The sequence below is a fragment of the Halichoeres trimaculatus genome, unplaced genomic scaffold, assembly GCF_033239565.1.
Source record: "Halichoeres trimaculatus isolate MK-OKI-2021-1 unplaced genomic scaffold, fHalTri1.1 fHalTri1_scaffold_2, whole genome shotgun sequence".
In the NCBI taxonomy this organism is placed as follows: domain Eukaryota; kingdom Metazoa; phylum Chordata; class Actinopteri; order Labriformes; family Labridae; genus Halichoeres; species Halichoeres trimaculatus.
Genome location: NW_027437180.1, coordinates 7,280,884 through 7,302,740, shown reverse-complemented (window position 1 = coordinate 7,302,740; position 21,857 = coordinate 7,280,884). Strand labels below are relative to the sequence as shown.

Here is a 21,857-nt window from a genome sequence, read left to right as displayed (position 1 = left end):
AATTTTGGTTCAAAAAATTCAGTCGAAATTTAGCTCTTGGAAGTAAAACTGAAACGGTGTAGATTAATTTCTAGTTGCTTCCTCAGGATCTCAAGTTAAGGGCATTGGTTTTCTAGGATAAACCTCTACAGGAGACAATATAATCCTGCTTTATGCTTATTTTATTGGTAGAAGAGACATACTTAAATCAAACCTCGTGATCCTTTGTGGGGAAGATAAAGGAAGTGGCCAGACAAGCCTGCCACAGTGGTTTATTCAATACACACCTTTTATTCTTTAAATTAAGGGCGCGGTCACACTGGCCACCCAAACTGTGCCGTGCTTAAGCACGATTGCCCCCCGCAGTGCTGTTCCCTAGCTGGAGAGTACGGCCAGTGGTCACACTACCCCTATATGAACCAGACTTAAGCGGGTATCACACATGCGCATGGCCCGCCTACGTCATCGTGAAGCATCTGTTTACATGAAGTGCGTTTTCATCAGAGTCAGCACAATGAGACACAGAGAGCACTGCGACAACTTTAGAGACTTTTGGACTTATGATAAGTCGTTTTCGCCCGACACAGCCCTCTAACACCCCTCTAACACCCCTGCTTCGTTTAAAAGGCTTGTCGAGAGATGCGCTCGCGGCTTGTCTGCATGCTTGTGCTCGTGCATGAAGTAAACCGTGCCGAAGCCCACCTCTCCGAAGCGTGCCGAAGCATGGAAGCGAATCGTGCTTGAGCATGGCTTGGTTGCGGTCACACTGGCCATTCCAAACATGCTTTAGGGCTGAAGTGTGCTCAAGCATGGCACGGTTGGCCAGTGCGACCGCATCCGCAGGAAGCACTTTAGCCCTGTTTCCACCAAGCAGTCCAGTTTGGATCAGCACAATTTAGTACGGGTTAGCTAGGTTAAGTTTGGCCCTGTTTGCGCTTCTACAGCCAACCATACCCCCTTGTGGTAGATGGCGTATAAGCTGGATGCTGATGGCCGCATCAGTTGAACAATAGCAAACCAGCGTGACGCCATAGCAGTGCAACACAGTGTACCACGCTAATAAAGCCAACAAAGAAGAAAAATGTGACACAGTAAACAAAGAGCAGCGATGGGAGACATCCATCCATTTGCCCTCTTTGTGATTTCCATTTGGCTCTTTGTAACAAAGGGCGATCAAGCTTTGTTTCAGAGAAGACTGAGTGCTGCCAGCAGAAATACAGCCGCTGTTCCAGGGTAAGTGAAGATTCTTGACCAATCAACGGTCTGCAGTGTTTTACCTCCACTTTACAGGATCGGATCAGTTTAGTCTGGCACCGCTTTGGAAGGGTCCCAAAAGGTGGGATGCCTCGTCCCAGTTATCTTGGAATTTGTCCGGGGAACCAGCTTGGTGGAAACAGGGCTTTTGGGAAACATACCGCATGTTTCATGGATTTTTTCTGCCTTTTTCTGGGGTAATACTTGGTTTCTTTTCTTTATATGAAGTAAGCTCTTTAAAAACAATGAGTGTGAGACGGTGTGGTGTCAGGGTTTATTGTCAAATCATTTATCTGGAAGTTACTGCAACTCAGACACGGGAGGTCCATACAGTGTCAAACTTTAAATGTAAGATGAGAACCTCATCCTAAAAACTTTTTTGTGCCATTTATTTATTTTTGTCAAAGCTCCAGCCACTTATGTTAGCTGAAAAGCTTTGCTTAGGTGATGATGGATGCGTTCTGGCTGGATCAAGGTATACTGAATGAGAAACAGCAATGTGTTACTGAATGTAAACGTACTGGATCAAAAAATAAATAAAGTATGTGGTTACATTGGATTCTTCTTTGTTGTGCAAGGTTGGTTGCTCTCACAGCATGCTTGGACCTACTGTCAGACAGTAGCTTGCCCAGTGTTCTAATTTAAATAACCCTTGTCTTACTTTTTTTTTTCATTATTATGAAGGACTAAAAATGCAAAAATGAAATACATAAATAAATAATTAAATGTGGAAGTATTCGTGTTGGAAATAAATCCACAAATGTATAAATTAATATATAAAATTGAATTAAATGATTTTTTAAAATTAAATTATTTATTTAATAATTTATTTTTAAAAATTGATAATTTATGAAAAATATAAACAACTAAATGTTAAAGACTATTCAAAATGATCTTTATTTTATGTACAAATCCATCTACTTATTTCACTATTTATTCATGTATTTCATGATTCCCTCTCCAGCTGTGCATCCTGAAATAATGATCAACTATCCAGTACCTGTCATTTTCTTCCATCAAACTCAATGGGCTGGACCTAACGCTGACTGAGCCACCGCCCATTACTTTTGTTTGCAGGTTTTCCAGACTCACTGAGGATCTGTATGAGCCTTGACCTGCAGAGAGCTTTTAATGTATTAATATAGCAATGTGTACCGATGAAAGATACTATGTCAGAGTTTAGGAAGGTTATATGTGGAGTATTCTCAAGGATCAGTGATTAGCCAAAAACTGTTTATGCTTTATATTAATTCAGTCAAGTAGTAATATAGTAATAATAAGTAGTAGTATTTATTTCATGGATTTCTTTAAATGCCATTTTTGCCGATGACACAAATTTGTTTTGTTCTGGTAAAAATTTAAAAGACCATTGGCTTGAATTGCAAGTTCTTAAAAATATTTCATTACTCTTTGATTGTTATCTACTTGTCTTATCATGTAGAGCTGTGGGAATCTGCTCATAAAATAAAAAAATTCATTTGTGGTTCTGCAAAAACAAGCAGTACGTGTCATTATTAATAAGACTGTTTACTCTGCTCTCACTGACACACTATTTCTTAACTCCAGTGTTATGAAGTTAAAGGCTTATTCTATTGTCACACTCCATACCAAAGTTGTGTTTTTCAATTAAGGAGTCTCAATGTGATTTAAGAGGTGTTTGTAAATTTACAGCACTAAAAGTTGTAAAATGGATCAAAAGGAGAAGTAATTTTGTTATTGGAGTTTAATTTTGGAATGATGCAAGGATAAATTTGAGGTTTTTTGAAAAATAGCGACTCCCTTTTATTTTACAAAAAACTTGTCTGCAAAGCTGCTTTTGAAGATTGTAAGACTGTATCACAATGATTTTCCTGTTGTGTTTCCTCTGGGTCATGTGAGGCTAATATGCAGATTTCTTTAATCTAATTTCTCTTACATCTCTTCTGATCGCATACAGAGCACCTAAGATATTATTTTACATTTTACTTTTACTTTCTGTTACTCTTTTGTGTAACATTCTGACTTTATTGTATATAAGAGGAACTGTAGTAACCAAATTTACCCAGGTGGAAATAAAGTTTTTCTGATTCTGAACCTTCTCTCCACTGAGCTTTGTTCTTAAAATCAGATCACTGATTTTCTCCACCTCACCCGGACTTTGACAACTGGCAAGGTTAAGAGACAGCTGGAGAAACTAGCATTGCTTACTCACTAGCATTCACCTTAGCAAGGCTCCAGGCATTGACGGCATAATGCTGCGTTCTATTTGTACTTGGAACTGGGAAGTTGGGAGTTGGAGTGATGTCAGCTCCGAGTTCAGCGTTCCAGCTGCCGAGTCAGAACAACTTGCCTTAACAGCAGTATTTCTGTTTATAAACAAAGAATAATACTATATAAACGGCTGATTTATTGTGACAAACACTGGTCAGAAATTATAAATAAAAAGAATCTAACCGGAGCTTAATTACTGTTTACCCCCAAACTCGGAATTTCGTACTGGGAACTTAAGGGTTGGTGTGGGTGCTCCGACTTACAATTCGAGGAATTCCGTCCTCGGGGCGCATTTCAGCCTGGCGTTCCCACTCCTAACTTGGAAATTCGGGGTTCTTAGTACAAATGGAACGCAGCATTAGCCCAAGGGTTCTTAGGACCTTTGCTAGCCAGCTGTCTTTGATTCTGCAACACCTATTCAACCCGAGCCTGAGCCAGGAAGACCTCCTGTTTGGTTCCAGCTCTGAAGAAGACGTCACCATCTGAGCTCAAGGACTAGTTACCAGTTTGGGATCAACAAAGTAATTCTATTCTATTCTATTCTATTCTATTCTATTCTATTCTATTCTATTCTTTCTATTTTGCACCTGTCAGTCACGTGAGCTGAGCTGATTGGTTGACAAGCTTGCTATCTTAATATCCTCTAAACTGCCAAGTTAGAAAAAAATTCACCCCCTGGACAATGTGTGCCAATAGTAAAATTGGTGACTCAGACAAGAGACTTTTTTAGAACCAGGTTAAAAAAATAGGTTAATTTCTGCTTTGAAAATAGCTTTATTAGTTTTGGAGTGTGTGTGTGACTTCCGGTACTTCTGGAGCCAGCCTCAAGTGGACACTTGAGAAGTTATTAAATATTAAATATTCGTAGACTGGAGGTTGCTGCTTGGTTAACCCATTCTACCCTGTTTGCGGAATAGCTATTGCTGTCATTTTTTTTATTAGGATCAGACAATAACTTCTAAAGCCAAGTCTGCGCTATTTATTGCGCTTTAAAATTATAAATGTATTGTAAATCCTAATATCACTCTTAATTCTAAATGATGCCAGTTATGTCAGTTATACATAAGACTTGATTCTTTGAGTAAGTAATGAAAAGAAAAGCATCAAAATAATAATCTTTTCTGTGATATCGAGAACAAAAGTTATTCCATATTATATGGTGAGTTGACTATTTCGTTACACCCTCAATCACACGCCAAATAATGCAGCAACTTGATAGAGCAAAGCACCAGCTTCGAGCAACTCTACCCAGATCAGTCTGTTGGGGCATGCCTATCCATAGAGCAGACACTAACTACTGTAGCAGGGTCCATGTTCACAGGTGCTGCCACAGACTGCATTTAGAGTGGACAGTGTAGCTCTACCTTTTACCATCGTGTGGTTTGAAGCCAAAATACTCCTGTCACAGGCACTGTCATTGTGCAGCCAGGGTCTGTGCAGTAGAGACTATGTGTGACTCTGAGAAAATCTGAGTGGTGACAAAATTATTTATTTTTTCTTTCTAGGGTCTAATCTTTGGCTCTCCTTCCTGATGCATCTCACTATTCCCTAAAAAACTACACAAGAACAGCTGCGGTCAGTCATTGTTTAATATGCCGTAATCATATCTCGAATGTCTGATAACTAATGATTTTTTTTTTTAATTAAAAAAGGACTGGGACACAATGCAACCTAATTAATATCATTATATTACCATAGCATACAGATATGGGAAATATTTGTACAAGGTGTATTTATTTGTGTTTAACCGCAGCCTGTCTGGAATGACTGAGGAGACAGAGTTTGACCTATACTGCAGGCAGTCACCAAGGAGACCTCATATCAAACTGAGTGAGATGATGTTTTATTATAGTCTCGGTGCTGCCAGTCAGGTGCAAGTCCAGCACCTGACTGGTAGCATCTGAAGGAACAGAAGCTGAAAACAAGAGGCTGTAACAGCAGTTTAAGCTGTTTGGCATAGGCGGAGAAGATTTGGCAACTAATAAAAGAAAAATAATCAAAAAAGACATAAAGAGACTTTCCAACGGTGACCCTAACCCTATTGCCAAGAAGGATTAAAATAAAGAAATAATCTACCAAACACGTTTACTTATAACACTTTTCGTGTTAACTTAATTCACTAATTTATGACCTTTCGGCGCTTCAGAAATATGAAGACGATGGCAGGAAATTTAGAGTAAGAAAGTTATTTGGGCGCATTTTACAGTTCAAGCTAGTAAGACTAAGCTACGACGCAAATATACAAACATAAATGCAAAACATACCTTGTACTCTTGTAATTAAAGTGGGTTTAAGTTTTGATAGTCTTCTTTATCCTATGCCTTCCTTTTTATTCTTATAACTGTGGTGTTTACATCTGCTGTTCTTTTATCGGTCTGCTGTAGCGGTATAATTGCCGAGGTGTTCTATTTTTAGATGTCATTGTGGGAAATTATTCGCGAACATTAGTTCCGCTTTAAAGGAAACTTTATACAAAACAAACAAAGAAGGGCAAATAAAAACTTACTATAAGAATAATGATTAGAGGCAGTTACACTCGCCAAAGATATAATATGTAGCGTTTTAACTACAACAGTGTTAATTTTGTTAACAAAACTGATAGAGATAAATTTCGTCAACCACACATTTTCCCACAACAATTAACTGGTGATAAAACCCCGACAAACAAGTATTTTTTTCTATTTGTTACAGAGCCAGTAATGTGACGAAAATGTTCCATATGGAGTGCCCAGTCTGTTAAAACCATAGGTTAAAAACACAAGAAACGCTATCCTCTAAGCCAGAGGCGTTTGGCGACCTGCTGGTGCGTTCAAGGACCGTCGTTAAAGTGAGCGTTTTGATTGTGTCTGTGACACTAATTTTAAAGAGATGAAAAATACAGCTGATGTTTACTTTAACACCTGGAGAACGGATCATTCTTCTATAATTATATTTTATCTGCGTTTAATAATCTTTCCTAACGCGAGTAGATCAGCAGCAGGCTACAGCAGCTTTGGCTAAAATATCATCACAGGCGTAAAGTGTAGAGAGTGATATGTTGTAGATTTACAAAGTTATAACTCCCTCAAGACCGATCTCTGTATTACCTCATGAACAAATTTTAAAAGAAAACGTTTGAAGTTAATAGAAAGCCCAGACTGTATCAAGCATATAAAGTGATTACTGATTCGAAGTGGTAACGACAGCAGTCCGCACTCCAGCACAGTAGGGGGCGGCAATGCAAGTAAAAACCACGAAGTGAACAACAGAGGAAGACAACAACACAGCACAACACTCGGGGCTCCATTTTCTGGCTAACCGTGAACAGTGGTCGTCTCACATTTTACAGTTTTAAGGACAAGTTCGTGTATTACTGTTATTTTCTTTGACTGGATTGGCAGAAACGTCAAGATGGGGGGAGGCGATCTGGTACGTATGACCTACTTGATCCACAACCCACATTTATCATGATAGTCTAAGACCTGACTGCGGACCTGAGTAAGAAACAGGCAATGTTCCCCTTGCAACACGGGTATAAAAAAAACCCTGAAAATTATTACAAGACACGTTCAACTCAATTTAAACATGGTGTTACGTAATTATTTTGCTGTTTTGTTTAACTGTCTCCTGCCCTACACAGAAACGCTGATGGTTTTGTTAAATTTTCAATAAAAGCCACTTTTTTACGTTTGTTTTAAATTTTGTCATGAAACATTTGTCCTGCCTTTCTCTGAACTTTGTCAGTAGATTAAATATTTCACTTTTTAAAATGTTTTTTTAAGTAATTTAAATGATCAATCAACCAGTGTTTGTATGTCTGATCAACAATGTAAAATTAAGATAACCGTCCATAGGCTAGATCAGTGATTCCCAAAGTCTGGGTCCTGACCCAAAGGTGGGTCACCAGAGATTTTTTATGGGTCACCAAATTAGTTTTCAAAATGTTTACAAAGAATTAATACTTTCCTTAACCAGATGAAGTCTCCTCCCACCGATTTGTTTACTGATGATGTGCTCCTCACAGTGAGATAGCTTGTTATGTTTTCATTGTGAAGGGTCATTGCCCAATGTTTACTTTAAATGGAAACATGTAAATATGTGTTTTTCAAAAGTCAGAAGCCATGAGCTTGCGCTACTTAAACAGCCAGAGCCACATCGCTGTATGTTTCCTACTGTTTTACAGCACTCAGAGGAAAACGCTGTCACTGTGTCACCATCACACATATAAAAGAGCTGACTCATTGATTACTTTGATCATTAATTTCCAAAAGAAAGATTTTAAGTCAGATTCAAAACCTCTTTGAGTTTTAAAGTCCAAAGTCACTGCTGGACCTTGGACAGGCACCAGCTGCAGATACAGGAGTTACAGCTGTGCAGTGACCTCACGCCGAAAAAGAGGCATGGACAGATGCTGATACCTTTATTCTTGATGAACATCCCATCTTGATATCTTGCCCTGAATATCACATGACTAGGATACAATTCTAAAAAGCAAGCAGGCTAACCCGTATATTAAAAACATTTTTTTTTTTTCAGAGTGTAAGCCTAAAAAAGCTGTGATGCATTTGTCAAATATGTTAGACCTGTTAGCTGGTACAAAAGATATAAGATGATGCTGAAACATGATTAAAGAACCCTTTCTGTATCTATGCATAGTTATTCTGTCGGTTGGTTTACAGATTGGACATATTTTGGGTTGGGTCACCATGGCTTGTTCCCCCCAAAAAGTGGGTCACCTGAAAAAAAGTTTGGGAAACACTGGGCTAGATAAACTAGACTTAGGAGGAGAAATAAGTATGCGTATTCCATCTGAGTTGCTTTGTAAGAAAGTAATACACATGCCACAAAAACATTGGGCGTTTGTTGCGCAGTCAGAGATCATTACAGTGGACTTTACAGCAGACTTGTAGTTTTTATTTGTTCCAGATACATGTAGCATAAAGCCCAATGCTCTTCTACATGGTCTCCTGCAGGAAATCACTTTTGTATTTCTCCAATCATGACCCATGGAGCTTACATTGTAATACATGAAAGCTAGTACTTATAAGACTTCAAAGGCTCATCAATTGATTGTCTCTGATATTTTTCTTGCCAGAACTTGAAAAAGAGCTGGCATCCCCAGACTATGAAAAACATCGAGCGTGTTTGGAAAGCTGAACAGAAATATGAGGCTGAACGCAAGAAAATCGAGGAGCTTCAAAAGGAACTAAAAGAGGAAAGAGCCCGAGAAGAAATGACAAAATATGCTGAGGATACGGGTGCTATCAAGTAAGTTCCCTGATATTATCAGGAGAGTTGTTTTGTGGGACACTTGAAGAGATTCTAAGTCATTCTTTTTATGATTGTAGAAAGAAAGATGATCGTTTGGATTGGATGTACCAGGGACCTGCTGGTCAGGTGTCCAGAGATGAGTATCTGCTTGGACGTCCTATTGACAAGCAGATCACCGACCAATATGAGGAGCCTGAGAGCGGTCCATCCGCTGAGACTGGACTCCTTCCGGGATCGATCTTCAACCCAGCCACAGCTGCCTCCAGCCTCGACTTGGCTGCCAAGATTAGAGAAGACCCCCTCTTTGAAATAAGGTTAGCAAAACCCCTTTCTACCACAGTTTAAAAATAAACTAAAGCATTCTCAAAATACTGTGAAAGTATTTACTTACATGTTTGTTTTTTAAAGGAAACGTGAGGAAGAAAAGAAGAGAGAAGTCCTAACTAACCCCGTTAAAATGAAGAAAATCAAAGAAATGGTAAAATCTTTGTAAATATTTCTTTGTATTTGTTTCTAATAATTATCTTTGTCTTGTAAATTTCATTGCCATTGTTCTGTGTTCTTTCCATTTACCTTCATTACAACTCTGCCTCCCAGCTCCGCCAGAATCTCGACAAGAAGGACAAGAAAAAGAAGAGAAAGAAGGACAAAAAGGAGAAGAAAGGAGATAAAGACAGGAAAAAAGATAAAAAACACAAGAGGAGGAGCTCAAGCTCTGAGGAAGATGATAAAAAACACAGGTATAGAAAGTGTGACATTTAGGAAATAAACAGCGTATCTATACAGTTCAATCCAGGTTAACCAGCACTACACAATATATACATAAAGGCTTTCTATAATAGATTCTTCATTAACATTGGTCAGTTGTTTTAGATGTGTAAATTATTTCAATAAACTTTTTTAGGTCACATTCAAGAGATGATTCTGCAGCAGACAACAGATCACGTTCACATCATCTTCCAGGGTATGGCCTCCAGGTGAGTCAGCCACAAACCAGTATGTTTGGATCTCATGCGTATAATCCAGAGCCTTTATAACATGTAACAATGATATCATCACCCTCAGCTCCCTGCTGGCAGACCACACCAGCACTCAGCCCAGAACCGTCACACAGGGCATCGTGAAAGGAGCCGCTCCCGGTCGCCTCCCCGGAACAACAGGGAAAATCACTCTCACTCATCGCACAGAGGAGACAGGAAGGCGGAGCCAAGAGCTTCAAGCCCACAAAGAGATCGTTACCAAAGACAGAGACAACATGTGTCAAAGTAAGAGTTTATAAACAAGTGATGACATATATCCATGTGTGATGACTTCTCTGTGATTCCTGACATTATCCCAGTGGAGACAATGGCTGTTTTCCAAACCGCCTACTACACTAGCAGTGCCTACTGTTTTGGTTGAAATGCAGTATGAAGTAGGTAGAATGCGAAAACTTGCATAATCTGCAGTATGCCAAAAATCCCCCGATATCCAACTGATCCAGGAAAATTTCTCAGTATGCAACGGACCAGTCTATCTGGCAAACTGTTTCCCACAATGCACGGTGCTAACGCTGTTTGTCTATGCCGGTATGCAGGTTCTGGTGAATTACCGCCATCTACTGGAATGAGTCGGCATTATAATCACAATAAAACACAAACGTTAGACGGTCTGTGAGATAGAAGTGAAGTGATGTGAAGAAGCACCAGTAAATCTTGTCACTTCCAGACGTCAAAGAGGTGTTTACTTTTACAAGTTCATTAGCCCATATAAACCAATAATTCACTTTTAAAACCATACGTGGATTAAAAAGAGGTTTTTTTATCAGCTGTAAAAAATAAAAATCCCTTTGAAATTTATTTTTCAGTAAAAAATACAACTTTTGGTGTAAGCGTAGAAATCAAATATGATGATTCTGTGTGATATGATTAACAAAATAGCTAAAAGGCCAAGATCTGCCCATAGATTGTTTTGTACATTTATAGTAAAGGCAAAAAAACATCATCTGTAGCTCCACTTCTGAAACCGGAAACCGGACACCAGAGTAGTATACTACAAAACAGACCCAACAGAACAGTCTTACTACATACTACAGGCAAAAGCAGTAGGTAGTATGTAGTGCCTACTGCATACTACATTCACATGTAGTATGCAGTAGGCGGTTTGGAAAACAGCCAATGTTTCTTTTTGTTGTTTTTAAGATGGACAGGACTGATCTTAAAATATTCTGTTAGCAAAAGCTATAGTTATTCATTTATTATAATAATTTTTAAAGTGTTAACGTTTCCTTCTACCATACTTTGTCTTCACTTGAAATTAATTTAAAAAGGTCAACAGTGACCAAGGTGTGGTTGAAATAAACATTTATAATTTCTCAGTTTTCATATCTTTGTACTTCCAGGATAATTTTAAACAACTGCCTTAATCTGTCTTGTTGCGCTTTATTTCCTGTTGTCTTTAGGAAGCTTTCAGCTGAAGAGTTAGAGCGCAAAAGGAAAGCGATGATGGACGAGGCCAAGCAGAGGGAGGAGGACAGGGAGAATAATGTGAAGAGATACAAGAGGCAAGATGAGCAGGAAAAACAGCGGGAACAAAATGCCAAGCATGACCGTCATGCTGGCTTCATTCAGTAAGTTCTTCACACAGAGGTGGGGAAAGTTGGGTTTACATGTTTAGACACTTTTTGTTGTTGATGCACGAATAATGTCATTCTCTTCATTTGAACTTGTTCAACCACTGGCTTTAGCATCACTCACTGACTTTTCTTTCCTGCAGCAATATGAAGCTGGAGAGTGCTGCCAGCTCGTCGTTAGAGGACCGAGTAAAGAGGAACATCCATTCCATTCAGAGGACGCCAGCCTCGCTGGACAACTTTATGAAGAGATGAAAACACAAACAGATACTCCAAAATGAACTGACTGTAAAAGCTTGGCTACACTGTTTTCTTTTGTGCTGACTGAGCATTGATAGTGGTGGTGAGTCTGCTTGGCTCCATGGCTAACCTTGTGTTATTATAAGTTGTATAAAAACTTAGCTTCCATGATGGTATCATTATTTTAAAAAGGCCTGCTAAGGTTTACTTGGTTCTAGTTGATCCTGTAATACCGATGTGGTCCAATCATTTAACAGTACACAAATGTTTCTGGGTTTTTTTTTTTTTTTACAGTACAGGAACAGTTTTTACCTCAAATATTTTTGTAAGATAGTGTAAATTGGTACTTTGTATAAACCCATGAAAGGTAAATGGAATTAAACTTATTTCTGAAACTCTATCATCAGCGAATTTCATCACTGGAAGAAATTCTTCAAACGCTCAACAAGAAGATCAACAACTGTTATCCTGATGTCTGTGGTCATGTTTGTGGTTGTTCTTAGAAATAGTGTTGACCCATCTAAAGGTCATCACAAGCTCTGTTTGGACCCCCTGCAGTTTGACTACCTGGACTGCATTGTCTTGACTCCCAGAGACAGAGACATAGATTCTGTTTCTGGACTTCAGCCGGGTGGTCAGCACCATCACTTTTGAAATCTTCCACCACAGCTCACCCCTCTCACAGTCATGGGCCCTTCCTGGCAGAGAGGTGATGGTGTCCTATCAAACAGGAGGCAGTAGACGAGGCTCACATCCCAGGCACATACTGTTTAGACTTAAATTAATTGTCAGGTAATCATTTAAACAACACTGCATACCAAAACAACCAGAAACAAGAATAGATTAGTGTCAGTATAATCACTTATCTGCAACACAAACTCATTCTGTTATGAATTTAAAATGATTACGTTTTCATAAATGGACATGCATGTAGTCGTAAAAGAGAAAATTTTCCATGAAACATAATTTTTTCTCCATTGTAGTGATCAATTATACAATCAAGAGCCTCACTTCAGTATATCAACCTGCCATAGTGCTGCCACGCAACACTGAACTGAAAGTAAGGCCTAAAAAAAGCAATGAAAAAAGTTTAGAATGGAAAAAAAAAAAAAAAAACTGTGAGAATTGCCAACTGGGATGTTCCCTTGGAGGAAACTACTGGGCAAAGGTTCCTGTCAGGGCACCAAGGACGTGTGTGTATGCGTGCATGTGTCCAGCTAACAACAAATGTGCACCTGGGCTCAGTTTTTATTTATGTATTCCAAATATGTAATGCAGGACTTCCCAAGTACAACTATTTGTTTACACAACATAATATATTAATGAAAATTAAGGAAGCCAAAAACTGATAAAGCACAGGAAAAGAACAAAAGAAGTAGGTAACATATTCGAAAAGGAGTGAGTAGAAGCACAGCTTGTTAGCTCTTGCCCCTTTTCAAACTTAACTTATTTTGCGTTTTGAAATACTCTTTGTGGAAAAATGTATGGAATAGTAGGTCAGTCTGAACAAATTAACAAGTATTGTATTTTCCAAAATTAAACTTTTAAGTCGATCAAATTTCAACAAAAAACAACATGAGGGTTAAGTCACTTAAAAACCGTACCACCTTGCATAAAGTAAAGAATGACAATAACTTAAAACAACAAACAAAGTAATTATTTTTGAAATAAATTAATGATTAAGTAAAATATAAACATAGAATACCGGCTAGATGTGTTAAGTTTTAATTTCACTTTAATGCGCCTCTAACAAACTTAACCTGTCACGCTCCCTATACCCATATCCACCAATTACAGCACCACTCAGCGCAACTTCCTGATCAACCAGCCAACCATATTTGACAAAGTGATGACGTAGACAAATGATGTTAGTCTGATCTTTGTGTTTCTAAATCGTGTAGTCACTGTGGGAATCGGACCAGTCATTCATCACAGCTAACGAATAGAAGATATTTGAAGCTCTGGAGAGCAGGAGTAAACAAAAAAAGCCAATATGGTAAGAAGAGATATATTAACATCACATACTGAAGGTTTGTAGCGTTACATGACCAATAACTTATTAGCAAGGCTCATCGTTACCAAGCTTCGCTAAGCTAATGCTAGCTTAAAGACATGCCTAGCATGCTAATAGAAGCAGAAAGTGGAAACTGCTACAATAGTAGCTGTAAATGATAGTATGATTGTTATCAATAAGACAACGGATAGATCACCGGTTCAGGTGAAACCCCACATAACGACATTGAAAGAGAACTAAGAGATTAACTGGTAAAGAGACATCTTCGACAAGGCTAACATTAGGTTAAAGTTAGCGTCTTATTCGGCTATTGTATTGCTTTTATCGTAACTTTTAAAAATATAGGTTGACTAATTCTGAAACATTTTGAAAGAATCTGGATCAGGAACTTTTTTTTTACTTTACTGAGCAGCCGAATTAGAAGCTACAAATTTAATGCTAGTTTCAGCATCGTCTGGCTAACCTCGTTTGCATTTGCTAACGTTTCAATTACTCAAATGAGGATTCCGAAACCTTCTTCTTCGGAGTGTTACCTGATGTTTGACAGTGGAAAGGTGGAACTATTGGAGTTGTGTGTGCATTAACAGTGGGTAGATCACTTGACGATAGTTGAAGAACCTCACCGTACATCACATCAGGGTCATAGTTAGTAGTTAGCATAAGTTTACTAAGAAGTAGCTGACTCATTGCAGCAGCTTTTCATTATAGACAAACAATCAATCTAAACGAATAGTGTTTGATTTTTTTTAGTGGATTTTTAAACATTTGAAAAATAGATGTATGAAAAATAATGTCACACTATTGAATGAAAAAAATATGTTGGACACCTGATCATCCTCTGAATACTAGTTTAGACTTTTCCAGCAGGAAAAAGAGTCGCCTAATCCCAGAGAGCTAAATAAAAAAGATATCTTGGATCATTAGTTTCATCAGATGTTCGGATTTTTGAGGAAGCTGCATGATCGTTACTGCACTACAGTAAAGACTGTGTGTTTAGTGTGTGACGGGACAAAAATGGTGTGATCCATGGGAGCTATTTAAATTTTGCCTGTGATTTAGTTTTTCTTTTTTTATGTTGTACAAGATGCTTGTGGGGACCTTTGTTGCAAACTGAATTGTCCCTTGGGAATAAACAATATAAAAATTTTCCAATTCATTAATTATTTTAAACATAGATGGTTTTTGAAGGAAGATTGCTTAATTTTTTTTGGCAGCAGGAAATGTGTAAACTTCTTTCAGTAAATTGACACATTATGCACTTGCTTGTTTACACCAGAAATTAACTTTGACAAACAAGAAAGCAAATGCCAGTCAAAGAGACACATGCTGTGTTGTGCTGCATCTTGACTGCGTTTGCCAAATTACATCGCGTGTTCAGTCCAACAAACTGAGCTTCCCTCTCTATTGATAAGCCTCTCTTCATTCATGTTGGGCTGTAAAACCTCAAACCTGTTGACTCCTGGGTGTTTTTAGGTAGTTTCCCCCCCGCCAATACTTCCTGTCCTGCTCAATCTTCCCTGCCCTGAATTTATGCATCACAACTCCGTGTCCATCAAAAATAGGATGGCCGGGTATTAACCTGGGGTGCAACAGAACGGATCGGGTGTAAGTTGACACATTAACTTGAATGGAAACCTATTTGCCATAAAGGAATGGAGACAGACTGCAGATGCATCTGGTGTATTTCAGCCGTTACATTGGCTAATGACCTGTTAAAGTGGTATTTGTATCCAAACTGGCCTCCGGGAAATGTTTGATTTATATATAGGATAATGGTAAAGATTAAGCCTGTCACGATAATCAGTAAATCAATTAACCGAACGATAAATAAAAACGTCCTCGGTAAGTTTGCCAGCCTCGATAAACTGACACGTGCATGCATGTTTGTTTTCCTCATCTCTTTCCACCAAAGAGGCTGAATGAGAAGATGGCTCACTACGTCTATCTTTCCTCACATTGGGGTGCATAGGTTCTATAGCGGAGTTAGCTGATTTATAGCGGAGTGAGCATCTGTCAAAAATGCTATCTTTGGGGTGAAGACGGGGCTGCTCGCACATACACACGGAGAGAGCTGAAGCGAGCGTCCTGAGGGGTAAGGAGGAAACACATGCTAATATGAGTGATGGCACGAAAGATACGGTTCTTAAGCCGCCTGCCACAGTCCCAGTGTGAGAATATTTTGTTTTTTATCAGAATGAACAAAGTGTGAGCTCATGAACACCAACGAGCTGATATGTCGCATTTGTTTGAAAATAGTGGCGACGAAGAAGAAGAAGGGGAGGTGCAGCGGAGCCTTGTTCTTTGACAGTCCACTCTTACTGAGGCTTTTGGTCTGCAAAGTAAATAGAAATAAAAGCGCCAAATGGTGGGCGCTCAAAGACAGCTACGTTGCCAAAGAAATGCAGCCCTTCAATACGGTTGAAAGCCAGAAATGTTAAAAATGTTAAAAATGTTTGACAGATAGTACGGATTGACTGGGAAAAAGTACATGTTACAAACAATTCAGGAACTGTATAAACTCCCTTTTATTTAGGCTATAGTTTTTATTGTTGTTGTTGTTTTTGGAGTTTTGTTTTTTCTTTAGAGACAGGGTCTATGTTTTATTGTTTTTGATTAGTATTAATTATTTTCATTGACATGTATTTTTTTCTAAAAAAGAGTCCATTTCATTTTAATTGTATTTTTTTTCTCTTTCTTGTTTGTTAAATTTATTATATTTTTTGTTTAATTTATTTTATTTAAAAGATCCTGACCTTTTCATTACCGTGAAATACTCTTAAGAAATTAAAGTTTCTTGCTTTTGATATGGTGTACTCACTTTATTATCCCATTTATCATAATTACATCCATGAAAAAATGAAAAAAAAAATCAAAATAATATTGACAATAATATTGTTTATCGGCAATGATATTTTGGAAAATTATCGTCCAGCAAAATTTGTTACCGTGACAGGCCTAGTAAAGATCCAATATCATACACCCTAACTTCCATCAAAAAAAGCTTTTATTTGAAAAACATGACAGCTTGGATCCTGAAACATCCCAAATTCACTTCTGATAACTGGCAAGGAAAAAAAACTAAGTGGAGAGCAGTTTTTTAAGTTACTTTTGGGAATTACATCTGTCATGTACATATGTCTAGGTCTGTCCAAATTATCATAGAGTAAGACAGTGGTAAGAGCAAACTCCCTTTAACAGGCCGAAACCTGGAGCAGGACCAGACTCATGTTAGACAGACATCTGCTGAGACTGGTGGAGTGATAAAGAGAGGTGCATAAAGAAAAATGGCAACATTAATACAATCCACACAGTGACAGTGGAAGTGTGTGTACTATCTGAAGGACTTGAAATTAATGCTCATAAAGTGATACCAAGACTTAGGTCTCATCAGAACTTATTGTCATTCATTTCTACACATGTTCTGTTGTTTCCTCCGACTAACTTCTCCTCTCCATTCCTCCTTCATCCAGTCTATTATGTCGTATAATGGAGGGGCGGTCATGGCCATGCGAGGGAAGAACTGTGTGGCAATAGCAGCAGATCGGAGATTTGGAATTCAGGCTCAGATGGTCACAACAGATTTCCAGAAGATCTTCCCCATGGGAGAGAGGCTTTACATCGGCTTGGCCGGGCTTGCTACTGATGTTCAGACAGTGTGAGTACTTTAGAGCCCCCCCTGCGTCCTTCTTTTGCTGTTTTTTCACAACCAGGACACAATGACATACACTTGTTCAAGCTCCACAACCCACACCTTTCAGATCTCAGGTACGTGTACAGACAGTCCCTAATTTAGAGGACGCCTGAAGCTGAAAAGCACTTTGCAAACATGAACCTCTTAGACGAACCAAGTGTTGTGGACCTCACGATGACCGTTTGTTACTGCTTTGTTATAGCCTGGGAAACTTGTCTTAGTTATGTTGTTGATCTAATTCTTGGATTATGTTTCTCTGGCATTCCTTTATGTTTTTTTTTTTCCTTAAACTGGATGTTTTTGCCCTGTGTTCAGAGCCCAGAGGCTTAAATTCAGATTGAACCTGTATGAGCTGAAGGAGGGTCGTCAGATCAAGCCAAAGACCTTCATGAGCATGGTGTCCAACCTGCTGTATGAAAGGAGGTGAGTGCACAGACTCTTAAAAAACTCCAGAAATACACAGCGATGCAGACAAAGACTCAGTAAACGGTTAACATCTGATCCTCTCATCAGGTTTGGGCCGTACTACATCGAGCCTGTAATAGCAGGACTAGATCCCAAAACCTTCGAGCCCTTCATCTGCTCCTTGGATTTGATTGGCTGCCCAATGGTGACAGAAGACTTTGTTGTGAGTGGCACCTGCTCCGAACAGATGTACGGCATGTGTGAATCTCTGTGGGAGCCTGAAATGGTGAGTTGTGTGTGAACCTCTAGATTTATCCTGCATCTGTGGTACATCTGTTTTTTTTTTGTCATTTGTACAAAATGGTCCCTGTTATTTGATAAAGCTTATAACGTTTCAGAGGATCAGTTTACAATTCACAGATTCAATGGCTGTTGAGTAAAAAACTTCTATTTTCAACATTGGATCTAAAAAACATTTTTACTACACATTTAGATAATTTTATCTTAGACATCCATCTGTTTTCACTCTCATGTTAAGTCTAAAAGTACACATAGGAGTCTGGAAAAGTATGAAACTTTGAACTTGATCAAAATTTAGATCCACCTCTGTTCCCACGACAAAACATTTTTATTAGAAAAGAAACAAACCATCAAGAAAACAAACTGGAACTCTTCTCTACTGTAGAAAAAAGAACAGTTCATCTACACATCTTTGATGCAGTGTTTGGCCCTGGTCTTTCTCATCTCGTGTACTCTTGAGTTAAAACTTGGTTTCTGATCATACAGGAACCAGAGGACCTGTTCGAGACCATCTCCCAGGCTATGCTGAATGCTGTTGATAGAGATGCTGTGTCTGGTATGGGAGTGGTCGTGCATGTCATGTGAGTACAGTCGTAACTCGTACAAAAACGCAGATCAGAGTCATGATGTCTGCAGTTGTTGACAGCCTCTTCTTTTCTCCGGCAGTGAGAAAGACAAGATCACCACACGAACCCTGAAGGCCAGGATGGACTAGAGCTTCTGTTTCTCTCTGCACTTCAACAACACAGATGTTTTGTATAAAAAAATCAAAAATACTTGTACCGTCTTCTTTTTCTCATTCAGTGAATAAACAGGTTATAACTTTGGCAGGTGGTGTTGCAGTCTTTACTTCACTGCCGTACATATCTCATAACACTGAATTTCAAATTCTGCACAAAACCACTATGTCATTATTAGCACCTGCAGGGACGCATGTATTGGAATGAAGTTAAGGCCTCAGTTCATGGGACATGATTTGGAAAGGTACTAACCTCTCTATATAAGGTCCCACAGGGGACAGCAACTGGGTCCAAAGTCAAGGGCTGCAGATCACAAAGGTCAAAATTTGAAAAGTGTTATATGACAGTGGTGTGTGGAAGGCTCCTCCAAATGAGGCAGACAAATAGGGCCTCCCTTTTAGATGCTGCAAAGGGAGGATTCAATGAATCTTAATATTTGTTAAACTAAAAATGTAAGTACTATGAAAGATATGACAAGGCGAGACCCCTATAAAGCTTAATCATAGATTAAGTTAAAAAGAAAAGCCTTGCCAGGCGCTGCCCTGTTGGCTAAGGCTAACTTGCTCTCCTCTCTCAAAAATATACAGTAGTAACAGGAAATGTACACATTTTTGTTTAAAGGGGCCATGAGGTCTACTTGGTCTCTCTTGTAGGTATGTACATGATCGTAATCCACGCTTTAAAATGACATAATAATGCGCTAATAAATGTTGTTTTGAATTGCTACATCTTAGCTTCCTGATCGGCTTCAGCGGATTGATACTCTGCGCATATAAGTTGATTTCTAATCAATTTCTTGAGTCAGTTTTGTAGTAATGGTGGATGCAGGAGGCAAACTGTCAGGCAGGAAAAGGACAGAAGAGCAGAAGAAAGATGAACGTGTCCCGTTGTTGTGGGCCGGGCCAAGTCAAAGTCCGGGGCTGTTTTTCAGTCCCAGTCCGCCACTGGTTGGCATTATTGACTCTGTTCTGCAGAGAGCTCTCTGGGTTAGCCAAGAAGCCTGCTTTGGACTCTCATTATGGAGGATCAAAACTGCTAAAATTAAAAATAAATTAAAGTGAAAATAAAACCAAACTTAAAAAATATAAACATAAAGAAAGAAAGAAAAGTAAAAATAAATACCACAATAAATATGGAAATAGAACTATATATCAATAAATAGTAAAATAAAAGCGCTCTGTTCTCATATTTATGTGATTTTTTTTTCTTTTTTTTTTTTTTAAAGGCAGACACTGTGAAAAAAAAAGGAAAATTTATTCAAATGAGGGGGCAGTCCTTAGTGTGTCTAGGGTTGAACTGTTTGCCTATTGGTTGATCCACAAGTGAGTGCAGAAATGGATGAAGATGTGACTTTTAACAGCCACAGTAAAAGGAAATCACCACATGACTCTCAGCAGTCACCAGTACAACTTGTGCCAAAATCAAAGCGGTGTTTCTGAAGTTTTGATAGAGTACAATTGTGCCTTGCTGGTGTTTCCGTTACGACTGGAATTGTGCATGACTTGAGTAAAATAAAACGTAACGTCTGTCCAGAAGCTGCACTGATGATGATGCTGGTTCATGAACATTAGTGTTTTTATTCTCAGGTGAAACCGTTGGCCGTGATCAAGCCAACTCAAACAGGCAGGAAGAAAACACTGAATAAAAGTCATCATCTCCCTCACTCACTGCACTCTGACCCGCTCACAGCCTTCTTAGTGCCTTTTTTTGACTGTAGCAAGTGAACGACACAAGTGGGGGAAGGGAGGGTGAAATTTGGAGCTTTTAGACCAACCTCATTCTTGAGTGTTTTGTCTGCCTGTATATTTCCTCTTATTGTGGCTGTCGTCAATTTCTGCACTCACTTTTCAATCCAAGACACACCCACCCCCTCATTTGAATATAATTTCCTTCTGTATCTCATGCTGGCAGTGTCTGCTTCAAAATGAATAAATAAATAAATATTCAAATATAGAAATAAATAAATATGAGAGCAGAGTGCTTTTTCCCACTTATTTATTAATATTTAATTATATTCCCACATTTATTTTTGTATTTATTTTTACTTTTATTTATCTTTATTCACCTATGTATATATTTTTATCTTAATTTTGTTCACTTTTATTTATTTTTAATTTTGGTAGTTTTGGTCCTCCATATTTCATGGGGTACAAACCCCCTCACACATTGCAAAACACTTATATATAGGCTCAATGAGAAAGAGGAAATAAGACATAAGAAATAAGAAGAGGCAGGGGTGGAGGAAGTGATTTTTAACCAGTAGCACAGAAGTATGGGTAGCACAGTTGTAAATGGATACACACTGACGTATTAGGAGAAGGAGAAGGGGGAAACAATGAATCAAACATAAGCCTGTTAGCTGATAACAGCTGGGCGAATGTCTTCTGTGTTCTGCATGAAATTAAACAAACTTCATTTTTTTAAACTTTAATCCAAAACTTCACAACAAAGAGTTTAATAAAACATTTAAATCCAACAGTGAAATATGTGACGTTTGAATAAAACAAGGAGACATGCTGAATAAAAGCAAGATAGTAAAAATCAAGTTTCCAAACTACCATGATTTACAATATGACTTCAGCTTATGTTACATCATATATGTCAAACATTTTGTCACACAATGGGCCTCATTCACCAATAAATGTGTAAAAATATTCTTACAAGTTCAGTGTTTACGCAAAATCACTGTCAGATTCGCGACACGTGTGCACCAGCCAATTTTCTTCTCATCACCGTGGGTATGTTAGTGAATCAGAATCATCCGCAATCAACAGGTGCGTGAATATGTAATGCATTTAAATAAAGGTGTATGTGTTAACATTTTCTGAGAGAGATGCTCATCATCATTTGTGCGTACGCATGGTCTGAGGAGGTTCTGCATTTGTTCACAGAGGAAGACCAAATCAAAGTAAGAAAATACTGATGAATCGCAGATTTGTGCGTCAAACACTTGTACACATGATTTAGGCACGGTTTGTGAATGAGGCCCAATGAGTACAGAAGAAGAAAAAAAAGACATCCTAAAAACTAGCATTGACCACTAAAACAGCACATTGGTTACAAATGAGCTCATAAACAAGATGGTATCTTTTTCTTTCTCTCTGCCTCCATGAAGCCTTTTGT

At 38.5% G+C, this 21,857-nt stretch overlaps 2 protein-coding genes across 2 annotated transcripts; both read left to right on the top strand.

Moving 5' to 3' along the window:
* The first annotated feature begins 6,706 nt into the window (after positions 1-6,706).
* On the top strand, positions 6,707-11,951 carry cwc25 (CWC25 spliceosome associated protein homolog). Its single transcript, XM_074695217.1, has 9 exons — positions 6,707-6,891; positions 8,558-8,730; positions 8,811-9,047; positions 9,142-9,211; positions 9,331-9,473; positions 9,638-9,710; positions 9,799-9,998; positions 11,174-11,341; positions 11,488-11,951. Exons 1-9 carry the CDS (start codon positions 6,874-6,876, stop codon positions 11,597-11,599), a joined length of 1,194 nt encoding a protein of 397 aa, XP_074551318.1. The 5' UTR covers positions 6,707-6,873; the 3' UTR covers positions 11,600-11,951.
* A 1,470-nt stretch (positions 11,952-13,421) lies between these two features.
* psmb3 (proteasome 20S subunit beta 3) lies at positions 13,422-18,821 on the top strand. The gene is made up of 6 exons (XM_074694744.1): positions 13,422-13,580; positions 17,069-17,253; positions 17,605-17,712; positions 17,803-17,980; positions 18,481-18,575; positions 18,661-18,821. The coding sequence occupies exons 1-6, from the start codon at positions 13,578-13,580 to the stop codon at positions 18,707-18,709; spliced, it is 618 nt and encodes a 205-aa protein (XP_074550845.1). The 5' UTR covers positions 13,422-13,577; the 3' UTR covers positions 18,710-18,821.
* The last annotated feature ends 3,036 nt before the right edge of the window (positions 18,822-21,857 follow it).